The sequence below is a fragment of the Sinocyclocheilus grahami genome, unplaced genomic scaffold, assembly GCF_001515645.1.
Source record: "Sinocyclocheilus grahami isolate Dianchi unplaced genomic scaffold, SAMN03320097.WGS_v1.1 scaffold343.1, whole genome shotgun sequence".
Classification (NCBI taxonomy): Eukaryota; Metazoa; Chordata; class Actinopteri; order Cypriniformes; family Cyprinidae; genus Sinocyclocheilus; species Sinocyclocheilus grahami.
In genome coordinates this window covers 47,291-73,951 of record NW_015505522.1, presented here as the reverse complement: position 1 = coordinate 73,951, position 26,661 = coordinate 47,291, and the positions used below count along the sequence as shown (strand labels likewise).

Here is a 26,661-nt window from a genome sequence, read left to right as displayed (position 1 = left end):
AAGAAATAAAGGCTCCTCAGAAGATGTGAGATGTTCTGGAGGCTTGTGAAGATCATTCCTCCGCTGAGGAACAGTGAAAGTAAAGCTTCTGGAAACAAACGCTCCTCAAAAGATCCTGAGGATCAGATTTGAGACTCTAAAACATGATTGATGGAGAATCAAGTAAAGCTGAGCTGCTTCAGTCCAGTAAGTGTTCATCTGGAGATATTACTGACGTTATTCTGATGCTTACTTGATCAAAATCAGTCTAGATTTGACACGAGAAGCTCCAGCTGAAGCTGGACGTTTGTACAGTTACACTAAAAGAGCTTTGACTGGATAAAACACTCTAAACGATCAATCAGACGACAGAAGAGTTTGTTTAACAGCAGAGTCTGATCATGTTGTGAATTTCTAAGGCTCTAAATGATCATTTCAAATATGATTCAGTAGCTTTATAGTTAAATCATGTCATCAGACTGTAGGAATCAGTGCATGTCATTTATTAATGTGATTCATGCAAATTCACAAGAGTAAGACCGGCTGTCTCATTATCAATATCAATTACCAACAATCAGATGTGAATTCACGACGCAGTCTGTGTGAGTGACGGATGAGGGCCGTCTGCAGTGCGCTTCATCTCTCTCCTGTAGATGTGTGTGTAATATAGGGATCAGCACAGATGAGCATTAATGCCTCAGTGTGGTTTGTGTCTGTGGAAACTCTTAATGATCGATCCTTCATCTCCTCCTGAAGGCTGTATATCCAGATACTCGGCTGGAAGCGTCTATTTCTACCCTTCATACCACAAGCAGCGCAGCCCGCCTCAGACGGAGCGTCTCCAGAAGGATCTCAAGAGATACCTGACGCGCAAGATCGGCTTCGAGGCCGTCATGAGGATCCGCTGCACTAAAGGTGTGTTGAATGCAGATCGCGTTAACCCAAAATTTTCCATCATTTACGGAATTTCTTTTAGCAGTAATGAAAGAATCTGAAGGCTGTTCATCACTGACAGATTACATTGAGGGAGATCTATTGTAATTTATAACTGTAGTTCCCAGCCCTGTCCAGTTGATGGCAGCAGGGCACAGGATCATCAGTGCCAGAACAAACATAAAACGGTCACCAGTCTTTTGCTATACGTTTGATTACGCTCAGTCGAGTAGCCACTAGTGAAGCGAAAGATATGATCAGTTCACTGCCGCTGCGCTGGATCTGAGGCGCCACAGCGATCTATCACGCCACAGTATTTATTGCTTGAATTTCTTAATAAAATGGACCAAATTTGAAATCTGAGACTTTTTCATATCAAAAGTAATAAAGCACAGAGCTTAGCCTATCGTGATTTATCGGATGGGAGGTGCACTATATGTACGGTTCATTCATCAACTGAAAACAGCATCGATTGGGATTTAAGAATCAACATTGGTTCATAAAAATGAAAATCTATTAAAATCGAGAAATCTTTTTTTTTTTTTTTTTTCCAGCCCTAGCATGTTTAGTTGTTTTTAGTGGCCTCCGCTGTCACTGCGGTGTGTGTTGAACATGAAAAGTGACGCAGTCTCTGTTTATCTGTTCTCATCATAAATAAAACAAATGCATAAGCATATATGCTCGTCCTGTAGGCTCATTATTAAAAGTGAAAATGTGAACAAAACTACAAGCAGTTAAATGTGTTATAAATAAAATATGAAAATTAAAATGATGGATTATGACGTAGTGAAATCTATTAAAATCGAGAAATCTTTTTTTTTTTTTTTTTCCAGCCCTAGCATGTTTAGTTGTTTTTAGTGGCCTCCGCTGTCACTGCGGTGTGTGTTGAACATGAAAAGTGACGCAGTCTCTGTTTATCTGTTCTCATCATAAATAAAACAAATGCATAAGCATATATGCTCGTCCTGTAGGCTCATTATTAAAAGTGAAAATGTGAACAAAACTACAAGCAGTTAAATGTGTTATAAATAAAATATGAAAATTAAAATGATGGATTATGACGTAGTGTTTACGACCCTGTGTGTCAGAATGACGGTCGCTGCTAGAGTCTGGTGGAGTGTGATGTGTGTGCTGTGCTCCGCAGGTCTGTCCATACACACCTTCCACGGGAACTTCTTCGTGCGCTCCACAGATCTGCTGTCTCTGGCCAATGTGAACCCCGACGCCGGCTTCGGCGTGCAGATGAGCATCGAGGAGAACCTGCTGGACCTGCAGACTGTGTCCTTCCAGGCCGCGCTGCTCTACACCTCCAGCAAAGGTGCGCGCTGCTCCTCAGGTCAGCTGACCGCCGTCATGTGACGCTCACGGTGCTCCTCTGTGCTGTTGCAGGAGAGCGGCGGATCCGTGTGCACACGCTGTGTTTGCCCGTGGTCACTTCTCTGTCGGACATCTTCGCTGGAGCCGATGTCCAGGCCATCACGGCTCTTCTGGCCAGCATGGGTACGGCTGCAGCTCTGCGCTGTGATGATTTCTGCTAACAGACCTTCAGGAGGACACACTTAAAGGCCCAAAAACCTTCCTCCTCGCACGACGCAACCTCATACAGAACCAATAACGAATTAAGGGCACACACAGATAGATTATCAATAATATATAATAAACTATCAAGAAATATGATATGAAAAAATACAGTATAATGTAATAAACTAGCAATTGTGAATAAAATAAAGTAAATTATAAATATATTATAAAATATAATGAACTATCCAGAAATATGATATGAAAAAATTGAATTTAATAAACTAGCAATAAACAAATAAAATGGAAAGTAAAATATCAATTATAATACAATAAATTCAAGAAATATGTGAATAAAATAGAATAAATCTAGTAAACTATTAATAAACATGTAAATAAAATAGAACAAATGTATAATATAATTAACTTCCAAGAAATACGATGTGAATAAAATGGAGTATAAAATATAATAAATTAGCTGTAACAAGAATAAAATGAAAAGTAGATTATAAAATACAGAACATAAAATTTAAAATAATAAAATATGTAAAATTGAATAAACTATTTTATTATAATAAAATATAAATAATATAATAAACATTGGGTTAAAAGTGGAAATCAAATATAACATAATAACCTATTAATAAACATAGTCTCGATAAAATGGGAAATGGAACATAAATAATATAATAAACTCAATAAACATTATGCGAATACAACAGAAAATAAAAAGGAGAAAAGAATAGAGTAAAGATTTTTATAAAGATTTATGAATACGGATCATTCTGTCCTCTTGAGTTTCTTCTGCAGAATGCCAGAGAAATATAGAAGGCATTCATATAGAATTGAACTCAGATGAATATCAGATATTGATTGATGCTTATCCACTCTGAACTGTTTTATAATATCAGTTTGGCTTCTTCTATAGAGTCGAGTGTTTCGTAATGTGAAGCCGCAGACTCGGCGCTCATGTTCCAGATCTCAGGAGTAGCAGAGGTTTCTACATTCTGATATGAAGCGTTGTAACTGAGTGTTTGATGTGTGTTTGTTCTGATGTGTGTTTGTGGTTCAGCCGTGGATCGCTGTGTGACGGCGAGTCTGAGTGACGCTCGTGACGCTCTGATCAACGCTGCGATCGACACGCTGGCGTCCTACCGCTCCTCAGTGCTGACCGTCCCTCAGCCTGGCCTGCTGACCCCCGCCTGCCTGCGCCTGCTCCCGCTCTACATCCTGGCCCTGCTCAAACACGTACGTCACACACTCACACACACACGCACACTCCTCAACACACGCTCACACACACGCACACTCCTCACCACACGCTCACACACACGCACACTCCTCAACACACGCTCACACACACGCACACTCCTCACCACACGCTCACACACACGCACACTCCTCACCACTCACGCACACTCCTCACCACTCGCGCGCACACACACACTCCTCACCACTCGCGCGCACACACACTCCTCACCACACGCACGCACACTCCTCACCACACGCACACACCTCACCACATGCTCACACACACGCACACTCCTCACCACTCACGCACACTCCTCACCACTCGCGCACACTCACGCACACTCCTCACCACGCACACTCCTCACCACACGCTCACACACTCGCTGATTGCCCATCATTGTGTTCTTTTATTCATCTTTGTTGTTATTCTGTCTGTTTCTGTGTATCTGTGCTTCCTCCTCCTCAGAAAGCCTTCCGGACGAGCGGCGGCCGACTGGACGAGCGTGTGTTTGCCATGTTTCAGCTCAAGCAGCAGCCGCTGGCCTTCCTCCTGATGATGGTGCATCCGGACCTGTACCGCGTCGACCAGCTCACAGACGAGGTCAGGCTTTCATCACAGATACATGATGCTCAATAACACCTTACAAACATGTAGGGCTGGGTTACGAAAACCCGTTCAGTTTCAGAACCGATTCCAAATTCCCAAGAACCGGGTGTTCGATGAGACGCAGGCATTTCCGTTCGCATTTTAATGTGATTTAAAACGATTTAAGTGCAGGAACAGAGAGAACTTGTGCCTTGTTTGCTGAAGTGCGAGCACAGAGAACATCGGTCTCAATCTGTGTCTGTTCTCTAACCGTTCTGTGTATTTCACTGCAGAAAACTACGTCAGTATATCATCATAAACACAGCCGTTTTTGTCTAAAGTGAACGTAAACATGAGAAAGAAAATGCTTGTGTACAGTATTTTTAGATCTGCGTGCTTTCGGTGTTAAAGAGACAGAAGTCTAATAAACGCGCTGCCTGTCATTAATCAAAGAACAAAAGAAAATCATTCACTGATCTTGACTGAGTATCTTTAATAACTTTAATAATCTATATTTTATTTATGAAAAGAAAACAATGCAGTGTTTTTAAACTTTTCATTTGTTTCTGTACCTGAAATATAGTTCAATTGTATTTAATTTATGCTATTGCTAATTGATTTGTTTGTTCCTATTTTATTGCTGACTGTTAACTTGTCTTTAACACTTTAATATTTGAAATTTATATTAATTTTTATTTATTTATTTATTTTAATATTTATATTTATGTCTGTTTTTGCTGTGGTATTTTTGTAAAAAGCATTGATTTTTGCTTATGTTATTCAGCTGCAACAGAATGATTTTTAAAGACACAGAATAAATGTTTGACATCTAAGTGTTTGACTTTTTTTTTTTATATGGGATTGTTTTTTATCTTATTGGTATCGAAACTAGGAATTGATAAGAATCGGAATAAATAAGCAGAATCGGAATTGATCAAATTCAAACGATACCCAACCCTACATACATGTTCTTAATATCAAATATAGATCCAACCATATGAGTCCAGTGTCTTTACAGCATTAAATTGTGCTGGTTTAAGTTCTCTTAGAAAATTATATAGGGCCCATTGAAATCCGTTTATTTATTTATCTCCCACCAAATTCCATTTGATTTGATTTTTTCAAAATATTTTTTTTTCCATACATTTTTCTGGATTCCTTTTTTTCCGTTTTTATTTTTTAGACTCTATTTTAATGGTTAAATTAAAGTTTATTAATCAAAAAGCATGTCTTGAAATCATGAAGCTTATAGAGTTTAACAGCAATTTATTAAAAGCTTAACAAAAGTAACAATTTTTAGTGCCCTATAAAATACTTTTTTTTTTTTTCTAGTAATCAAATGAAGGCATACAAAAATAATTATTTTTTTTTTTTTTGTAATTTCAATGGAAATTAAACCCTTGGGTTACCAAACTAAACAAATCCATCATTAAGAGGTTTTGAACTAAAAGGCCATAATCCATAACTCTTCCTCCAGTGGAAAAAGTGTTCTGGAGTGAATCAGGAGAGAAATCTGCACAGACCAAGCAGCGTTTAAACAGCTCTGAACACATCTGTGGCTGGATTCTGATGCGAGAGACAACAGCAGATGCACTTGTTCACTGGAGGAAGCGTTATTATGGATTATGGACTGTTTAGTGACTGTTTAAGGACAGCTTTTCACTTCTCAAGACGTACGATGCAACGGAGGTTTTGTGTGAGCATATGTACCGATGCTTTAGTTTGAAACTGATGTGGGGTTTGTCTCTTGCTATCAGGGGGCTCTGAACATCAACGATCGCATGATTCCTCAGCCCAGAGCTCTTCAGCTGTCTGTGGAGAAGCTGAGCAGAGATGCTGCGTTCCTCATGGACTGCGGCACCGTGAGTACACGCACTCTCACTCACACACTCTCACTAACGCACTCACGCACACACAAGGGAGTGGCCAGGTGTGGCACCGGCCCCCCCAGGTGCCCCCACTACCAGATGTCTTGCGATAGGCTTGTTTTTAGTAAATTATTAACTACATCTGGCAGTGGTGGATCCTGGCATGTGTAGGCAGCTGCCTATGGCCGCTTTCTTCTCTTCTTTATACTTAATTTTAGGCGGTTTCTATAGTGTGATCTTAATGATAATGTCGAGAGCGCATAATGTTATGCGATCCATGTGCGCAAGGACGAATCTCTCCACTCCCAAGCGGATTTCCTTCACTCACACAAAACTGGACGTGTGCTTTTAAATATTGTTCTTCTAGGAATTGGCTCTGCTCTGTCACCGTCTCTGTCACTCTTTGTTTAGTGAGTGTAAATTATGTATTATAACATACATCGTTCCGCAAACACAACCCCCGGCCACCCTCTTTTGCGTCCATGTGCGCAAGGACGAATCTCTCCACTCCCAAGCGGATTTCCTCCACTCACACAAAACTGGACGTTTACACGACGTATTATAACATAATCGTTCCGCAAACACACACATGACCATACTCACATGCACAAACTCTCTCACACACACACACACACGCGCATACTCACACGCACATACTCGCTCGCTCGCTCGTTCGCACGCACACGCACGCACGCTCTCACTCACACGCACACTCTCACTCACACACACACACGCGCACACACTCGCACGCACACACACACACTCTCTCTCTCACTCACACACACACACACACACACACACTCACTCACTCACTCACACACTCTCACTCTCACTCCACACACACTCTCACACAGGTTTGTTTTTGTGAAAAGTGGGGACTCTCCATAGGCGTAATGGTTTTTATACTGTACTCACACGCACATACTCTCTCACACACACACACGCAAACTCTCACGCACACACACTCTCACGCACACACACTCTCACGCACACACACTCTCTCTCACGCACACACACACACTCTCTCACACACACTCTCTCTCTCACTCACACTCTCTCTCTCACTCAAACACACACTCTCTCTCTCACTCAAACACACACACACTCACTCACACACTCACACGCACACACTCTCTCACTCACTCACACACACACACACACACACTCTCAAGAGATTAACAAAAATTAAACATATTGACAAATAAATAGTGAGATCCACTAATAAATCTTAAAGTTTCACAAACATGAATTAAATTCACAAATAAATAAAATGAGATTTGCAAATAAAAAACATATTCACAAATATATATTTGTCACAACCACAACTTTGCCTGGCATTTATTTGTGAATCGCATCCTGTACATTTGCGAATTGTGAAACATTTCTTCCGTCAAGACGTGCTGACAATCCACAAATATGTGGACTCCACCCACCGTCTACTCAAGCCAATCAGATAACAGCCACATTCGCTGACCAATCGTAGCACAATCTCGCTATAGCCAATCACGTTTTGCTTTACAATCAGGGAGGTCTCGTCCTGAGATAACTTCATTCATCTGCATTGGCTCAAATAGGTCATATAAGGGCCATAAAATGGGTACCGTAAAAGATGTTTAAAACTGGATTTCGTTAGACCTTTAGACTGTGCGTGATGAAGTGTAGTAGGTTAGACTAGTGCGTGTGCGCATTTACAGTGCTTTCTTTCACTGTATGATTCAGTTTATTAAAATACATTTCAAATGATTACAAAATTCAAGATATGGGAGCAGAAAATGTATACATTTATATCAGTTAATATAGTTTATATAAATATCATTTATATATCAATGTAATTTATTTTCTTCAAAAATCAACATGATTTCAAATGTGATATTAAAATTGTGATATTAATATACAGTTCAATAAACAAAAAGTTAATTAAGAGACTTAAGTTTTAGACACCATATTGCCTGTTTTTGCTCTATTTCGACAACAAAAATAACTCCAAACAAAGCCACAGCACTGTTTTGCGCCTCTGAACAGTGTGACATCTAAATGCCACTTCAGATGCAGCTTCTGTGTTTCCTCTGCATTCCAAAGATTAATTTAGTTGATAATTATACCATTTGTTTGGTAACAAATGGTATAATATATATAAAATATTCGCCACGTCTCAGTGCTTTTATGAAGAGAGTGCATCTGCGCACCTTTCGAGTAGCACATCAAGAACCGGGTTGACCGGGTACTCGGTACCACCGGTACTTAAAAAAACCTGGTTCCGTAACGTTTTCATTTTTTTAGTACCGACTTGGTACCGAAGTACCGGGTCTTTTGGCAATACTAAGTGATAGACCGTATATTCTATTGCCCTACACCAACCCTACACCAACCCTACCCCTCACAGGAGACTTTGTGCTATTTCAGATTTTCAATACACTCCATTCTGTGTGATTTATAAGCGTTTTGAAAAGTGGGGACATGGGGTAATGTCCTGAAAAGTCACCTTCTCCTTGTAATACCCGTCATACCTTTGTCATTATACACATTTATACTTTGTCCTCATTTGTCACAAAAACGAGCACACACACACACACACACTCTCACTCACACACACACACTCACACACACACTCACTCTCACGCACACACACTCACTCACACACACACTCACTCTCACTCACACGCGCGCACACATACACACACACACACACACATTCTCTCACTCACACACTCACTCACATGCACACATTTACTCTCAGCGACACGCGCACTCACACACACACACACGCGCACTCACACACACGCGCACTCACACACACGCGCACTCACACACACGCGCACTCACACACACGCGCACTCACACACACGCGCACTCACACACACGCGCACTCACACACACGCGCACTCACACACACGCGCACTCACACACACGCGCACTCACACACACGCGCACTCACACACACGCGCACTCACACACACGCGCACTCACACACACGCGCACTCACACACACGCGCACTCACACACACGCGCACTCACACACACGCGCACTCACACACACACACACGCACACTCACGCACACACACTCACTCACACACTCACTCACATGCACACATTTACTCTCACTCACACGCGCACTCGCACACATGCGCACTCACACACGCACGCGCACACACACACGCGCGCACACTCACACGCGCACACACTCTCACGCACACACACGCACACTCTCACGCAGACACACACACACACACTCTCACTCACACACACACACTCTCTCTCTCTCTCTCTCTCACTCTCTCTCACTCACTCACTCACTCACACACACACACACACACACACACACACACACACATATAGAATAAAAACGACAGATCATTTCCATGTGTTCCATTAAGTTTTATTACATACGGAAAGCACTTATTCGCTCTCTCCCTCACAGACGCACACACAGTTTGCACACACGCAAACATATGCGCTAATGTTGTTAACTTCTCACATGCGAAGTAACAACGGCGCTGTTCTTGCAGAAAATTAACTTAGTTTCACTATTACTAGAGACATTGCTGTCAAACACTGTTGAGAGAGACACAGGCTCAGAGAGATACATCATCTCTCTCTCTCTAATAACTTAGTTATTAGCTGCATTAGTCTGCTATCCACGGCTCAAGCCTCCGTTACTAGGTCTAAAGTGACGTTGTGGAATTAGCAACAGAGGCATTGGATGAGATGTGTAATAAATTAATCCTACTCACAATAGTGTTTTAAGAATGAAAACCAGACAAATGCCTTGAAATATATAATCTGATCGATGTCTTGATGTGTGGTAACTGTAGTATAAGCAGAATAATTGACTTCGGTCCGTTGAATTATTAGAAAATAATGCACACCCGAGGTGTAACTGTAACTCCGCTTCACAGCGTGACCGTCGTCACTTATTCCTTACAGAATGAGTCTGTTATGATCAGGACATGAGAACAGCTGATGAGCTATACATCTTACTGACTCACCGATGAAGCTTCTGCGAATAAAACAAGCTTTGAGCCTGGACAAAAAAACAAGTTCTAACAAGATGAACATTTAAGGATAATGTGTACAGCACTTATGCAGCTTTTCACAAGCATCATAATTACATGGACATGAACTATGTGTTGTTGTGTGACCGCTTCTTCTCAGGTCATGTATCTGTGGGTGGGAAGAAACTGCAGCCCGGTGTTCCTCACACAAGTGCTGGGAGCGGACAGTTACGCTGACGTTCCTCTCAACATGGTAAACTCAATCACAAACACTGCATTATTCACTTACCTTACAAAACAATGCCGCTTTTCTACTAACAAATCACTTTGTCCAAGAAGTGTTTTTGAATATTTTTGCATATATCTCTATCACTTACGAATGATTGCAAATGCTGCTGTTCATCACTGCTGGACCTCATTAGAAATTATTTCATTAAACCTCATTAAAATATTTGGGGAAGTCGTGGCCTAATGGTTAGAGAGTTGGACTCGTAACCCAAAGGTTGCGGGTTCGAGTCTCGTGAAAAAAAATAATTTGAAAAAAAATATTTGCATTTCCAGATTTTTTCCCCCCCTATTTAGTTTTCTATAATAGAAAATTTAGAATTTTATGAAAATAAATGTATCATACAAGTGTGTTTTCATAGCAGCTGTTTAATGATTCTTTAATGACTGAATGAATTCAAGGTGCACTTTTTCATTATGCGAAAATGCAGGTTCTTAGCACCATATTACAAAGTCTCTAAAGGGATTTGTGCAAAAATCTCTGTGTGTGAAACCATTAAACTGAGCAAATAGGATGAAGCTGACGGAGTCACCTATTGCGCCATCAGCCCATTTCACGGTGTGGTTTCTTGGCCACCACACAGTATGAGTTAAAGTAGACTTAAGGCTTTGAAATAAGACGTACTGCCCTAAAGAGAGACACATTTTGAACACTTTTTTTTTTTTTACAGTACCAGTCTATTTTATACAACGCACAAAGCCGTATTATGCCATCAACCCATTTTGTGTCATGGTTTCTCCACTGTGTGTTAAAGTAGACATTAGGCCTTGATATTAGAGGAACTACCCTAAGGAAAGCCAGTTTCTGAGCAAATAGATCTCTATTAATTCATGTGCATCCATGCTCTCATTTTCTCCATAATAAAATGTCTAGCAAAAGTCTGTGTTTTTTTTAAGGAGCTTTGTATGTTGTCACTTCGAGAAAATCAATGAATAAACCCCTGAAAAAATAAAAATATTTACAGATGACCATACTATATACCAAATATAAATCTTAAAATAATGCTCCTTTTATGTTAAATATGGTTTGAAGATCTACTGAGAGTTTGGAAATTTGAGTCTGGAAAAGTATGGATTTTGAAATGGGAAACGTGTAGGAACCCGGGTGCTGACCGCATCAACAGCAGTATGTAGATATTAGCAATAATACAGAGTGATTGGTTAAGCAGGTTTAAACGAACAGTTGAATCGGCTGAGATCTGGAGTGTAACGTGTGGTTTCTCTTCTCAGATCCAGCTTCCAGAGCTGGACACGGCCCAATCTTCACAACTGCGAGCATTCGTCGACTGGCTGAGAGAACGCCGGCCGTTCCACGCCATCCTGCACGTCATCAGGTCAGAACAGAGAGATAATGAACACAGTGCATGTTCTCCTCCAGACAGCGAGCAGAGATGAATCCCTGTCAGTCTGATCTCGTTCACCTGTTAATGTCAATATCAAATGCTAAATATCTGTCATGGAGAAATATGGCACTCAAACCGCCAGAAGGTGGCGGCAGATCCCTGTCGTAATGAGTGATTCATTTCATGATTCTGTTAGTGATTCATTCAAAGCAGCTGATTCATTTAGAAACAAAGCATGTGACTGTCTTTATTAAGGCTGACCCCTAATAGTCGACTAACCGTTAGTTGACCAGAATTTTATTAGTCGCAGAAAAAAAAAATCCACATTGGCAAAGTGACACATTGTTAACGGCTAGTCTATGTGGTAGGCTAGTACAGTACTCAGGCAGGACATCCAAACACTTGCCTATCATACATTGACCTCAAATATGACTTGTCTGAAATATGTAAGTATTAGCAACTTCACATGACCGCTCAATCTAATGTTAACCCAGAGAAATGTGCCCTGTTCAAGCGTCTGTGTGGAGTGAGAAGCTGAACAGTAGATCACTGCAGGACAGATGGAGGCGCCGGTGCGCTCACGTGCTCTTAAAATACTCCCTCATTTGTGCTCCTACAGATAAGAGTAATACATCTTTCAGATCTGTAAAGACTACGTTTATTTGTGTGCACTCACAATAAACACTAAACGTTGTGCTTTTGTAAAATAATGAAAGCAAACAGGATGTGTTTTCTGCCGTCTCGGTCTCTGTGAACTTGAGCGCGAAACTCCCAAACTCTGTGTATGCTTGCTTGCCTTAGAGACAAAATAATATAAATATCTATAGAGAGTTAAAAGTGTTCTTTCAAATAAACCAATTCAAATGGAAAAACAAATATTCTCAGATTATGTAATCCGTATGAAACAAGCATACAGGCGCATCACTACTGCGGAGATGACGAGTCAGTGTCGCCGGCTTCATCTCTTAAACCAAGAACAAAGAAAGCACCAGTTTATCAATTAATTATTAAAATGTTAATGCAGCCTCCTTACTGTTTTTCCCTGACACATTCATAATCATTACTTCTGCCGGTGCGTTTGAGTGCTCATCATGCTATGTACTGTAGGCAATTAAAGGCTCATTATTATGATTTAAATGATTTATTAATAAATGTGCGATTAGTCGATTAATGCTTAAAATTAACGACTAGTCGACCAGACAAATCTTTAGTCGAGGGCAGCCCTAGTCTTTATGAATGAGTCACTGAAACATTGTCTCAAGATATTAATTCAAAAACTGATTCACTCCAGATCGAAACACCGCTGTGTTGTTCTGAGATGCACAAATATGTATATTGTGAGTATACTCGGTCAACTCACATAATGATTTAATGATATTGTCCTTGACTATAAATATCACACACCCCTATACCTTACATGATTTCTTTTAATGGAAGGTTTTGAGAAAAATTCTAATTAATTGGATAACTATATGACCGAGTTTTGCTGATGATCCAGAGCTGTTTTTCTGTCTGAATGACTGAAGAGAGTCTAACGCTCCTCTTTTGATTTCAGAGACGAGTCTCCGCTCAAGGCTGAGTTCATGCAGAACATGATCGAGGATCTCAGTGAATCCGCTCTCTCCTACTACGAGTTCCTCCTGCACCTGCAGCAGCAGATCTCCAAGTGATCCCACAATGCCCGGCTGGAGCCAGACGCAGACCTGCTGTCAATAAAGTCCCGTCTGTGTCACACTACAGCTGTTTGTGAGGAGTGATGCTCGAGTCTGTAGCGCAGACACACGGGTGACGTCACATGAGCGCAGATCCTTTCTGATTTATCGCCTTTTACTAAAAAACTAAAATGTAGGAAAATGGTTTCTTATGAATTTCTTACGACCTTTATAATAAGTGCTATTCAGAGTTAGCGCTTTATAATTAGTGTGGTTATTGTCACAGGTTTATCTGTTCGATCTTCAGGTTTGTCTGTATTCGTCAGTCATTGTTTTAATTGATGAGGAAGGCAATGCAGTTGAATTCAATATCTGCCTTAAGTGGGACTCAAGCAAATGTTCTCTGAGAAGAAGTGCTTTGTAAGGATGTGACGTTTAACACGGGCAAATTCAGACACTCGACCCTGTGATCTTTACACATTATAAGCCTATATTATATTCAAAAGATTGTTAATTTTAGTAAAAACATTATTCAGATAATGCGAGATGATAAAACGAACTACTTGGGACTTTAATATTATTATTTGTTCCATGAAGAGAGATTTTTAAGAACTGGCTAAATCTATGAAAGCTTTAGGTGAAGTGATCAGCTACAGAGACATGTAGGAAGCTATGTGCTTAAAGCTTGAAATATAATCCAAAATACAGAATAAATACAGAGATTTCTCTGCCACTAATAGAGATTTATATTAAATGGCTGGTTGTGAATGGCGAACTGATGAAGGGAGGAGTAACTCAATAATCTGAGCAATCTTCAGTCTTGATTCTGTTCGCAGAAGTTTCTTGCATAATCAAATCCAACATTCAGAGGGATATTTTTTTATATTTAAAAAAATCCTTGTTTCCTCTGCGGTTTAGCACACATGACAACTGTGTTTTTGAGAAATAACTTGTAAATTCTCTGCAATTTTGTACATGTGAACTTTATAAATTAATGATTATTCATTAAAGAGGAAATGTCGTGTGAGCTCTGCTGAATATCTCCACTTTTTCCACAATTACTTTGGCGTTTATGCGCTCATGTTCTCTCATTCAGTGCTGAACTAGACCGGACCAGACCAACAACATCAGCAAACATGTTATTCCCCTCCATAATGACTTGATAAAGAGCAGCTTTATTGAAGCGTTGGGTGTTTGCATGAGTGTTAATAAAGACTGGGTTTCAGGATTTATTGCTGCTGCTCTCTACAGCCGCCCATTCAAACAGATGAGTTTGGAATGCAACTTCAAAAAGATCTTTCTTACGTTTGTTGCCAGAATGTAATTTAGCCTACATATTGGGGCAGAAGCAGTGAGTCTTTGTGCAGGCAGTTGAAGAATCAGTCTGAAATTTTACAAAATGTTAATTATTCAACCGCTATTTTTCTTTGAAACACAAGAGTGTTCTCAAAGACTAATGTACTGTTCTATAAACATGAAAATGCAGGGCAATCTCCAGCAGTCGAGTTCAGTTGCAATACACCCCCTTCCGTGTATTCCTCAGAAGCCCGATTCCATTACGCCAGCCCCATTTGGCTGACAGATATGACGTGTCAGGGAGATGCACAAAGTTATTTTTCAAGCATACATTTCGGTGTCTCACTATGGGATATCCTAACTCCTGTATTGCCAGATAGCTTGTCTCAAAGTCACTTCACAGATCCTGTATCTTGACCCCTTTAAAGAGAGCCCACGACATTGACATTTCCCTCATTGAGTGAGCATGTATACAGGGTGGAGGCGTAAGACCTAGAGAAATTGCCTCCACCATCCAGTGGGATGAACGCTGTTAAGTGCAATACATGCCCAAAACACAAACAGCTGATCATTCTCTCTCAACCCTTTAGTTCTGTGTCAAATCGTAAAGCATGCTCTGGGCATAATGCATTCAGCCTTTGCTGTTCTGCTGAAGCAAAGGGCGGTGGGTAAAAGGCTCTTAACTCGAGGAATAATATAAATAACCACTTTGAGCATAAATGCAATGTTTGGTTTCAAAAGTAACAAGCACCAGAACCAAGAGCCGTTCAGAAAAAGAAGAAAATGCTTCAATGTTAGAAAAACAGCCAGCATTTCCAGGTAGTTTAAGTGTCATTGGATCAGATGGTGAACCCATCTTCTGTTCACTGTCCTGCCCTTGTGAATGCCCCTCTAGCTGGACAGCGATTATGACTTTCCTGGCCCGGACAACGCCCATGGTATCCCTTGCACCAGAAACGACAGGCGCCGCCAATGACACAGTGCCAAGACTGCCGCCAGACTGGTCCAGTCTCAAATAGGCTGCCCAACATTGGAACTTTCTCATAAATAGTCTGCCTAAGGGAATGACTATTAGAGCTGAGGCCATCAGAGCTAATAGTCTGAGGCATGTGCGAAGAGACTGTTTCCCCTCTGAAATTCGGCCAGGCATTGAGTACATTTTATCACTCTTTCCTGATAGTCACTCTGAATGTCACCGAATCCAGTGACCACCCCAGATATATTATTGACTGCTTGGGAACTAACACAGTCTTTTCTGTGTTTAATTTTAAGTCCAGTCTCTGTAGATCAGGGGTTACCAAACTTGTTCCTGGAGGGCCGGTGTCCTGCAGAGTTTAGCTCCAACCCTAATCAAACACACCTGAACTAGCTAATCAAAGTCTTGCTAGGTATACTTGAAACTTCGGCCCTGTCCCAAATGGAACACTTCATGTGCACTTTCGGTCTTGCAGACTTACAATGGCCGCTGTGTGCGTGTGTCCGTTAAGTCCACGAGACCGTAGGGTGTCCCATTCGTCATTTTAGCACTCAAAAAGGTGCTCGCGAGCGCCTCCTTTGCGGCCGCTATGCGCACTTTTGCTGAGCTCGCATCGGGGCGAGCTCCGCAGCAGACTTCTACCCGACAGTCAAAGCGCCATTACGTCATGAAAATGCAAACTCAGAGGAAGACCGCGAGGGTTTAGGGTGCGATTTGGGACAGGGCCTTCCAGGCAGGTGTGTTGAGGCAAGTTGAAGCTAAACTCTGCAGGACAGTGGCCCTCCAGGACCGAGTCTGGTGACCCCTGCTGTAGATGTTCTAGGAGCATTGCTGTGTGTTCTCTTGCTTTGTGCTCCGATTGAGCTGTCACTACCCAGTTGTCTATGTAAGTAGCGAGACTACTGATACTGTTGTGCTACTGAGTGCCCTTTGCAGTGAGCTGGACTGCTGATAGAGGGTGCAGGCGAAAGTGGCGTGGTGGCCAACAAGGTGTTTATAAGTACAATACCAAAAGGACAAGCCGTCAACCAGTGTGAAGACTAGTTGGTGGTATCTGAGTTTCGTGGGCTTCTGGTGTGAAGTGAGAAGAGGTTTTTGAATGTCGGCTCCTTTTAAACCAAGAGGAGGGAACCACTCCCTGACACAACATCATGTTGTAATGGAATTGGGCTTCTGAGGAATAAATCCGATAGTGAGACAGCGAAACGTATGCTTGAAAGAGAACGGTCACTGTGTAAATGATGGGCTGGTGGCTCCTCCTACTTAATAGGGTGTAGCTCCGCCCCTGTCTGGAATCAACCAATTACAGAATACAAATAGAAAAAAAGTCCAGTTTAAATGTAACTTTAGTACAGATGTGTGTTTATGCACACAATTTTGCATTAAAAAAAAAAATCTTTCTCTCAAAAAAAAAAAAAACATATATTCATACCCTTATCTGGGACAGGTGAAATTTAGCTCAGGAGCATTCATATTGCTTGTAAATATTATCACACTTTGAGGGAAGTTAACCTGTGGCAAATTCAGTTGAATGGCTATGATTTGAAAAGGCACACATGTCTTAATAAAAGGTCTGACAGCTGAAAATGCATATTAGAGCAAAGACCAAGCCCTGTAGAGTAAAAACTACTGCCAGTAGAACTCAGAAACAGGTTTGCGTCAAGCCACACTTCTGTGGAAGAGTTCAGAAAAAAATTCTGCTGCATTGAAGGTTCACAGAAGCATGAAGCCTTCATTATCCATAATGGAAGACGTTTGGAACAACCAGAACTCTTCCTAAAGCTGGCCAAACTGAGCAACTGACAGAGAAGGGCTTTGGTTAGACTGATGACCAAGAAGCTGATGGTCATTGTAGTTGAGCTCCATGATCATATATGCAGATGGGAGAAACCTACAGAAGGACAAACATCACTGCAACACTCCACTGATCTGGGCTTTATGCTGGTGTGGCCAAACTCAATCCTCTGCTCAGTGAAGACACATGAAAACACACTTGAATTTGCAAAACAGCACCTAAAGGACCCTCAAACTGTGAGAAACGAGATTCTCTGGTCTGATGAACCTCAATTCCAAGCATCACGTTTGAAGGAAACCAGCTCATCACCTGCAGAGTACCATCCCAAAAGTAAAGTGTGCTGCTAGCAGCCTCATGCTGTTGAGCTGCATTTCAGCAGCAGGGACTGAGAGACTCGTCAGAGAAGAAGAAAAGCTCAATGCAGCAAAATATTGAGATAGCTGTAATGAAAACCCAGTCCAGAGCATTCAGAACCTCAGACTGGGCAGAAGGTTCACCTTCCAATAGGACAGTGACCCTAAACACACAGCAAGAGTGGCTTATAGACAACTCTGTGAATGTCCTTGAGTGGCCCAGACACAGCCTGAGCTTGAACCCAATCAAATATTTCTGGAGAAACCTGAAGATGTGCATCTGCCCCCATCCAACCTGACAGAGCTTGAGAGGTGAAGAGGCTGAAGAAAGCTTGCCGCATCATACCTGAAAAGACTTGAGGCTGTAAAGGTGCTTCAGCTAAATACTGAGTTAAGGGTTTGAATACTTATTTAATGTACTTATTTCAGTTTTTTATTTTTTATAAATTTAAAAAGTTGTGACAGTTCTGTTTTTGCTTTGCCATTATGGTGCATGGAGTGCAGATTGATGTGGAAAAAAGTAATTTAAAGGGGTCATATGATGTTGCTAAAAAAACATTATTTTGTGTATTTGGTGTAATCAAATGTGTTTATGCAGTTTAAAGTAAAAAAAACACATTATTTTCCACATACTGTACATTATTGTTTCTCCTCTATGCCCCGCCTTTCTGAAACGCTCGATTTTTACAAAGCTCATCGTTCTGAAAAGTGAGGTGTGCTCTGATTGGCCAGCTATCCAGTGCGTTGTGATTGGCCAAATTCCTCAAGCGTGAGACAGAAATGTTACGCCCCTCAGTTTAACATAAGACTGCAACATAACAAAACGTGAAAAAAATGAAGGGGTTTGAATACTTTCACAAGGCACTGTATATGCATATGCACATATATAGTGCTGGGCAGTAACTGATTACATTTTACAATCTTAATTAGATTCCAAAAAGTAAGTACTTGTAATTCGATTATATTACATTTAAAAATACCTGTAAACAGACTACAGTTACTTTTTATTGGTTACATGATTATTCACGATCACATGACTTGCAGGAAAACAGATATAACATTCCATATCTTTATTTGATTGTTGTCATTTTAAAAAGATTTTAATTTGACATTTTTATGATTTAATTATTAGCTTTTCATTAAACTCACAAACCCCCTGCAGTTCCTTCATGGATTACGTTACTAACTACTGCCATTTTTGTCATGTAATTTGTAATCAGTAACGGACTACAATTTTTAAGTTATCTGCCCAGCACTACACACACGCACACACACACTCTCACAGACACACACACACACACACACACACACACACACGCACACACACACACACACACACACACACACTCTCACAGAGAAACTGCCCCCACACTCCCTCTCACACAGACACACACACACACACACACGCACACACACACTCTCACACACACACACACACACACACACACACACACACACACACACACACACTTTTGCAAACGTCACGACGATGTGCTCGGGACTTTTATTTTGAAACTGTGTCGTCATCCATAGGGGACACACTATGTGAGGCTCCGCCCCATCAGTAATAACAGATTGACACAGAGAGAGCGCAGCTGCCGACAGATATTCTGATATTCTTCTTCAGTGATCGGAGTAATGGAGGCAGAGAGCGCGGCGCAGAGACGCGCGGAGGTCCGCAGGAGGAAGCTACTGCTGAACTCCGAGCAGCGCATGAAGAAGATCGTGGGCTTCAGCCAGAGTGAGCCGGACAGCGGTGAGTCTCTCGGAGGAAAGCAGCGGACTCTGATTCAGATTCACAGCCGCATGAACAAACAGCGTCCCTCATATGATTCATATCATGTACAGTGGCCCCAAAACCGACTACACCTGATGGTCCAGAATCACGTGATCAATCCCCATTCACTTACATTAGATTCGTCACATAGAAATACTGCATCTGTATTCTAATGTAATGTTTCTTAGTGTACCTATTACAGTGTTCTAAACTGTTTTATCCCAGGGTAAAATGTGTGTTTCTTCATCAGTTTTGGAGAAATGTAGCACTGCATCAGTGTCTCAGCAATGGATGTTCTGCAGTGAATGGGTGCCGTCAGAATGAGAGTCCAAACAGCTGATAAAAACATCACAATAATCCACAAGTAATCCACAGCACTCCAGTCCATCAGTTAACATCTGGAGAAGACACAAGCTGAAACACATCCAGCATTAAGACGTTTTTAACTCAAATACCATTGAGTCCATAATCCATAATAACTCTTCCTCCAGAGAAAAAGTGTTCTGGTGTGAATCAGGAGAGAAATCTGCACAGATCAAGCAGCGTTTAAACAGCTCTAAACACATATGTGGCTGGATTTTGATGTGAGAGACAACAGCAGATGCACTTTTTCACTGGAGGAAGAGTTATTATGGATTATGGACTCAATGTATTTGAGTTAAAAACGTCTTAATGCTGGATGTGTTTCAGCTTGTGTCTTCTCCAGATGTTAACTGATGGACTGGAGTGCTGTGGATTACTTGTGGATTACTTGTGATGTGTTTATCAGCATTCTGACGGCACCCATTCACTGCAGAGCATCCATTGCTGAGACACTGATGGATAGTTCACCCAAAAATGGTGATCATTGGCATAATTTACTCATCCTCATGTCATTCCAAACCTGTATGAGTTTATGATGTTGAACACACAAGATATTTTGAATAATGCTAGTAATCAAACAGTTGATGGTACCCATTGACTTCCATAGTATTTCTTTTCCTGCTATGGAAGTCAATGGAACATTTTTCAAAATAACTTCTTTTGAGTGCAAAATAAATTAATTACTTCAGACTTATGTGGCTCTAGAAGCTTGCGTTCTGCAAGTGAACGTCGCTTTATTGTTCATCCCAAAGAGGCACAAAATCACTTTCACAGACTTTTACATTAAAGCGTTAGTTCACCCAAAAATTAGCCCATAAATTACTCACCCCCGAGGCATCCTAGGTGTGTATGACTTTCTTCTTTCAGACGAATCCAGTCGGAGTTATATTAAAAATCTTTGATCTTTCAAGCTGTTTAATGGCACTCAGCAGGTGTTGCATTGCTTCAATCCAAAAGTTAAATAAAAAGCGCCCATCCATAAAACAAGTGTCTCACACGGCTCCGGGGAGTGAACAAAGGCCTTCTGTAGCGAACCGATGCGTTTTTGTAAGAAAAATATCCATATTCAAAACGTAATAATCACTTTAATCTAGATTGCGCTCACTGTTGTACACAGAAGCAGTTCCGGGCGGATGACGTATGAGGTCAGCGCTGCGCATGCATTCCTATTCTCTACTTGTTTTCATTTTGTTTTGTTTATATACAGGTGCATCTCAATAAATTAGAATGTCGTGGAAAAGTTCATTTATTTCAGTAATTCAACTCAAATTGTGAAACTCGTGTATTAAATAAATTCAATGCACACAGACTGAAGTAGTTCGGTGGCAAGAGGGGCCACACATGGGGTAAAATGCAAATACTTCCGCTAAAATAATGTTTTTTAAATAATGTCTAAGTTAATACTTGTTCAAAACAATCACTTTAACAAAGTTTGTACTATTTTCTGCTTATTTTGAAAAATAAAAGAATTAATTTTTGTTCAATAAATATACTGTCGTTAATATTAAAATATATTTTAAAATATAGAAACAAAATAATTTTAATAAGTAAAGATTCTGAAAGCATTGAAGGAGATCCAATAATAATTGAATATAGATTTACAGTAGTAACAACAAATTATATTTTATTATATGATATGATTAATATCATGTTTTTAAATATGATGGTTTCATTCTAAACATGGTGATTATCTCTTAGATGGATACTCAACATTATATATGATATTTGCCATCTGAATCTAACCATGTCAAGAAATGTAAAAGTCAGCCATCTTTTAATTATCATGTTATTACTGTGCGCCTTTAGCCCCAAATACCTTACTTTTACATATTTTTTAGTTATTTAAAAACTGTTGCTTTATCTTAAACAAAACTGAAAATCATAAAGAAGACCTTTGTCTCAAACTATATGCATTAATTTGAGCGATTCTCATTTGCTACTTAAATCTACAACGTTTTAAAAAACATCAAATATTAGATCAAGTAAGCACAAAATCAACTTCGCACTGCGGCGCGCGATCGCGTCAAGGATCAGACAAATATACACCTGCATCTTGAAAAGCGGAAAAGTGCATTTTGGAAAGTGCTACGCCACGTTTTTGTGCCATCTAGTGGTTTAGATGAAAATAATATCAAAGGCGCCTTTAACCCCATTGTACCCTATATATATATATATATATAATGTATGTGTGACCCTGGCACAAAAGCAGTCATAAGTAGCACAGGTATATTTGTAGCAATAGCCAACAATACTTTGTATGGTGCTACGCCGTGCCATCTAGTGGTTTAGATGAAAATAATATCAAAGGCGCCTTTAACCCCATTGTACCCTATATATATATATATATATAATGTATGTGTGACCCTGGAGCACAAAAGCAGTCATAAGTAGCACAGGTATATTTGTAGCAATAGCCAACAATACTTTGTATGGGTCAAAATTATCCATTTTTCTTTTATGCCAAAAATCATTAGGATATTAAGTAAAGATCATGTTCTATGAAGATATTTAGTAAGTTTCCTACCGTAAATATATCACAACTTAATGTTTGATTAGTAATATGCATTGCTAAGAACTTCATTTGAACAACTTTAAAGATGATTTTCTCAATATTTAGATTTTTTTGCACCCTCAGATTCCAGATTTTCAAATAGTTGCATCTCAGCCAAATATTGTCCTATCCTAACAAACCATACATCAATGGAAAGCTATTTATTAAGCTTTCAGATGATGTATACATTTCAATTAAAAACAATTGACCCTTATGACTGCTTTTGTGGTCCAGGGTCTCACACACACACACATATATACACACACGTGTACTGCATTAGGCTAACTGAGACTTGTTATAGCACTTGTATATCATTGCTCTTTAGTTGATTCTGATTGCTTCTATTGTCCTCATTTGTGTCTTTGGTTAAAAGCGTCCGCTATATGATTAAATGTAAATGTAGCTATTCCTGTAAGTTGCTCGCTCACAGACTCGTGTGTTTGCCAGCAGCCAGAGTCCTGGAGCCGCGGCTGCAGCTGGATCTGGACGGGATGGAGGCCTGCTCCTCGAAGAGGCTGTCTCCGCTGCTGTCGGAGTCTCTGGGGAGCATCTCGGATGAAGCGGCGGCAGATGAGCGCTCGGCGTCTCCTCGCAGGGGTCTGCAGAAGTACCTGTCCCGCTTCGACGACGCCATGAAGCTGCGAGGACAGCTGTCCGCTGAGAAGCCGGCTCAGGACAGCGGCGGCGAGGAGGAGCTGGACTCGTTCTGTGTCTTCCGGCTCGTCTGCAGCGTCGCTCTGGCTGTCTTCGTGCGCATCTTCGTCTGCCAGTATCTGGTGAGTGCTGCACAGACGCAAACGCAGGCGTGGAATTCTGCTCATCTTAACTCCGTCTCTTGTGTTTTCGCAGTCCATCTTCGCACCGTTCCTCACTCTGGAGCTGGGCTTCATGGGATTGCACAAATACTTCCCAAAGGTTTGTCTCTGTTTTCTCACTGATAAAGTAAGTGAAACTGTAAAACACTTTCCACAGATATTGTGCAGTACTATATTTGTCCAGTTTTTTCGTGGTGAACTGATCGTAAGATGAATATGCGTCCAGACCTGCCTGTGAGTTTGATAAAACATCTTTCTAGTTAACCAGCCTCGCAAGGATTTCACACATTTACATTCTCAAAATCTCAGCAAAGCAATATTAGCTAATAAATCTCTGTAAATCCTGCTGCTGTATTGCAGCTAATGTTACAGTAAAGTGAGCAGGGATGTGTGTGTCTGAACTACACGAGAGATGCAGCTGCGCCAGCGATCCAACGCCTATTTTATTTTAGTGTGAAGTGTGAGGGACAAAGTGAAAGTTTCTAGAGGGTAATGATGCTATTAAACTACTGTATGTTATACTGAATATAATGTGTTTGGGGTAAGTTACAAATAAAAATGTTTTTGGTAACACTTTATTTTCAGGTGTCCTTGTTACATGTTCCATGTAACATGTATTTATAATAACAATAAATTATGCATAATTACGTACATAAGTAACCCTAAGCCAAATCCTAACCCTATAGTAAGTACATGTAGTTAATTAATATTACTCAGTACATAAATGCATAATTACACTGTAACAAGCACACCTTAAAATAAAGTAACTACATTTTTGTTATTTGAAATAAAGTAAGCATTGTTAAAAAAAAAAGTTAAAATGACTTTATTTTGGCTAGTTGCCTTGGAAACATCTCTCATTTTTATTTAGTTCAACTTAAAGTACTTAAAAATCACTACAACTGAAACAAAAACTAATTAAAACTATTAATTAATAAAAACTATAACAATATCTCAATGATACAAAAATAATACTGCCTTATAATGCCTGACTTTACCAGTAAATTACATTTAAATAAATATATTATTTATCTGTCTATGCATTTGTTTAAAAATAATGAGTTGATTACATGACTGAAAATGCCATTATAACAGGGTTCCCTCGCTTCTTGAAAGTACTTGCATTTCAGACATTTGGATTCAAGGCCTGGAAAGTACTTGAAAACAAACATAGGTCCTTGAAAGTGCTTAGGGTTAGGGATTAGAGTTTTCCGTCGCTACGACGGATTTCCGTCAATAAGAAAAATGAGGGGAAAAGAAACACGTAGCCCATTGTTGTTTTTCTGCCGGCAAACCAAAAACCATCCCCGCCACGGCTGCAGCTTCTCACTGACAACATAACGCCGCTCGCATCATTCACAGTCGGGTTATTAGCAGAGAACACAGAGCAGGACTTGAATTTCGGCGCAGGATTGTGGCTATTAATAATAATTGTACTCATTCCCGCAGGTTCCTCGCTTATAACACGATGACAGATGACGGAACTTATCATTTGCACGTGCTTTCGAGTCACGCGCTCTCATTTTCTGTGCGCCCACAGATCGCGATAAGGAGAGTGACAGCTTTTAATAATTATTCAAGGAGTTTGCAAATGTGATATTGATTTACGTGGAATTCTGCTCATCTTAACTCCGTCTCTTGTGTTTTCGCAGTCCATCTTCGCACCGTTCCTCACTCTGGAGCTGGGCTTCATGGGATTGCACAAATACTTCCCAAAGGTTTGTCTCTGTTTTCTCACTGATAAAGTAAGTGAAACTGTAAAACACTTTCCACAGATATTGTGCAGTACTATATTTGTCCAGTTTTTTCGTGGTGAACTGATCGTAAGATGAATATGCGTCCAGACCTGCCTGTGAGTTTGATAAAACATCTTTCTAGTTAACCAGCCTCGCAAGGATTTCACACATTTACATTCTCAGAATCTCAGCAAAGCAATATTAGCTAATAAATCTCTGTAAATCCTGCTGCTGTATTGCAGCTAATGTTACAGTAAAGTGAGCAGGGATGTGTGTGTCTGAACTACACAAGAGAGATGCAGCTGCGCCAGCGATCCAACGCCTATTTTATTTTAGTGTGAAGTGTGAGGGACAAAGTGAAAGTTTCTAGAGGGTAATGATGCTATTAAACTACTGTATGTTATACTGAATATAATGTGTTTGGGGTAAGTTACAAATAAAAATGTTTTTGGTAACACTTTATTTTCAGGTGTCCTTGTTACATGTTACATGTATTTATAATAACAATAAATTATGCATAATTACGTACATAAGTAACCCTAAGCCAAATCCTAACCCTATAGTAAGTACATGTAGTTAATTAATATTACTCAGTACATAAATGCATAATTACACTGTAACAAGCACACCTTAAAATAAAGTAACTACATTTTTGTTATTTGAAATAAAGTAAGCATTGTTAAAAAAAAAAGTTAAAATGACTTTATTTTGGCTAGTTGCCTTGGAAACATCTCTCATTTTTATTTAGTTCAACTTAAAGTACTTAAAAATCACTACAACTGAAACAAAAACTAATTCATGTTACATGTAACATGTATTTATAATAACAATAAATTATGCATAATTACGTACATAAGTAACCCTAAGCCAAATCCTAACCCTAACCCTATAGTAAGTACATGTAGTTAATTAATATTACTCAGTACATAAATGCATAATTACACTGTAACAAGCACACCTTAAAATAAAGTAACTACATTTTTGTTATTTGAAATAAAGTAAGCATTGTTAAAAAAAAAAGTTAAAATGACTTTATTTTGGCTAGTTGCCTTGGAAACATCTCTCATTTTTATTTAGTTCAACTTAAAGTACTTAAAAATCACTACAACTGAAACAAAAACTAATTAAAACTATTAATTAATAAAAACTATAACAATATCTCAATGATACAAAAATAATACTGCCTTATAATGCCTGACTTTACCAGTAAATTACATTTAAATAAATATATTATTTATCTGTCTATGCATTTGTTTAAAAATAATGAGTTGATTACATGACTGAAAATGCCATTATAACAGGGTTCCCTCGCTTCTTGAAAGTACTTGCATTTCAGACATTTGGATTCAAGGCCTGGAAAGTACTTGAAAACAAACATAGGTCCTTGAAAGTGCTTAGGGTTAGGGATTAGAGTTTTCCGTCGCTACGACGGATTTCCGTCAATAAGAAAAATGAGGGGAAAAGAAACACGTAGCCCATTGTTGTTTTTCTGCCGGCAAACCAAAAACCATCCCCGCCACGGCTGCAGCTTCTCACTGACAACATAACGCCGCTCGCATCATTCACAGTCGGGTTATTAGCAGAGAACACA

At 40.0% G+C, this 26,661-nt stretch overlaps 2 protein-coding genes across 7 annotated transcripts in view; both read left to right on the top strand.

The window, feature by feature from the left end:
- sec24a (SEC24 homolog A, COPII coat complex component) overlaps positions 1-14,304 on the top strand; it is a 33,676-nt gene extending 19,372 nt beyond the window's left edge. For 4 of the 5 annotated variants that reach the window (XM_016295986.1, XM_016295985.1, XM_016295988.1 and 1 more), the window contains 9 exons: positions 736-894; positions 2,057-2,230; positions 2,302-2,412; positions 3,503-3,678; positions 4,148-4,282; positions 6,025-6,129; positions 10,289-10,381; positions 11,644-11,747; positions 13,312-14,304. In XM_016295986.1, the coding sequence (XP_016151472.1) occupies positions 736-894; positions 2,057-2,230; positions 2,302-2,412; positions 3,503-3,678; positions 4,148-4,282; positions 6,025-6,129; positions 10,289-10,381; positions 11,644-11,747; positions 13,312-13,426 (1,172 nt within the window). In that variant the 3' untranslated portion in view covers positions 13,427-14,304. The remainder of the gene's footprint in view (positions 1-735; positions 895-2,056; positions 2,231-2,301; positions 2,413-3,502; positions 3,679-4,147; positions 4,283-6,024; positions 6,130-10,288; positions 10,382-11,643; positions 11,748-13,311) is intronic. The other variant, XR_001611109.1, reaches the window with a different exon arrangement.
- A 5,071-nt stretch (positions 14,305-19,375) lies between these two features.
- The window catches only part of LOC107603245 (calcium signal-modulating cyclophilin ligand-like), a 15,376-nt gene continuing 8,090 nt past the window's right edge, over positions 19,376-26,661 (top strand). Inside the window, exons 1-3 of one of the 2 annotated variants that reach the window (XM_016295993.1) lie at positions 19,376-19,584; positions 22,970-23,295; positions 23,369-23,434. In XM_016295993.1, the coding sequence (XP_016151479.1) occupies positions 19,467-19,584; positions 22,970-23,295; positions 23,369-23,434 (510 nt within the window). In that variant the 5' untranslated portion in view covers positions 19,376-19,466. Of the gene's footprint in view, positions 19,585-22,966; positions 23,296-23,368; positions 23,435-26,661 lie in introns of both variants that reach the window. The other variant, XM_016295992.1, reaches the window with a different exon arrangement.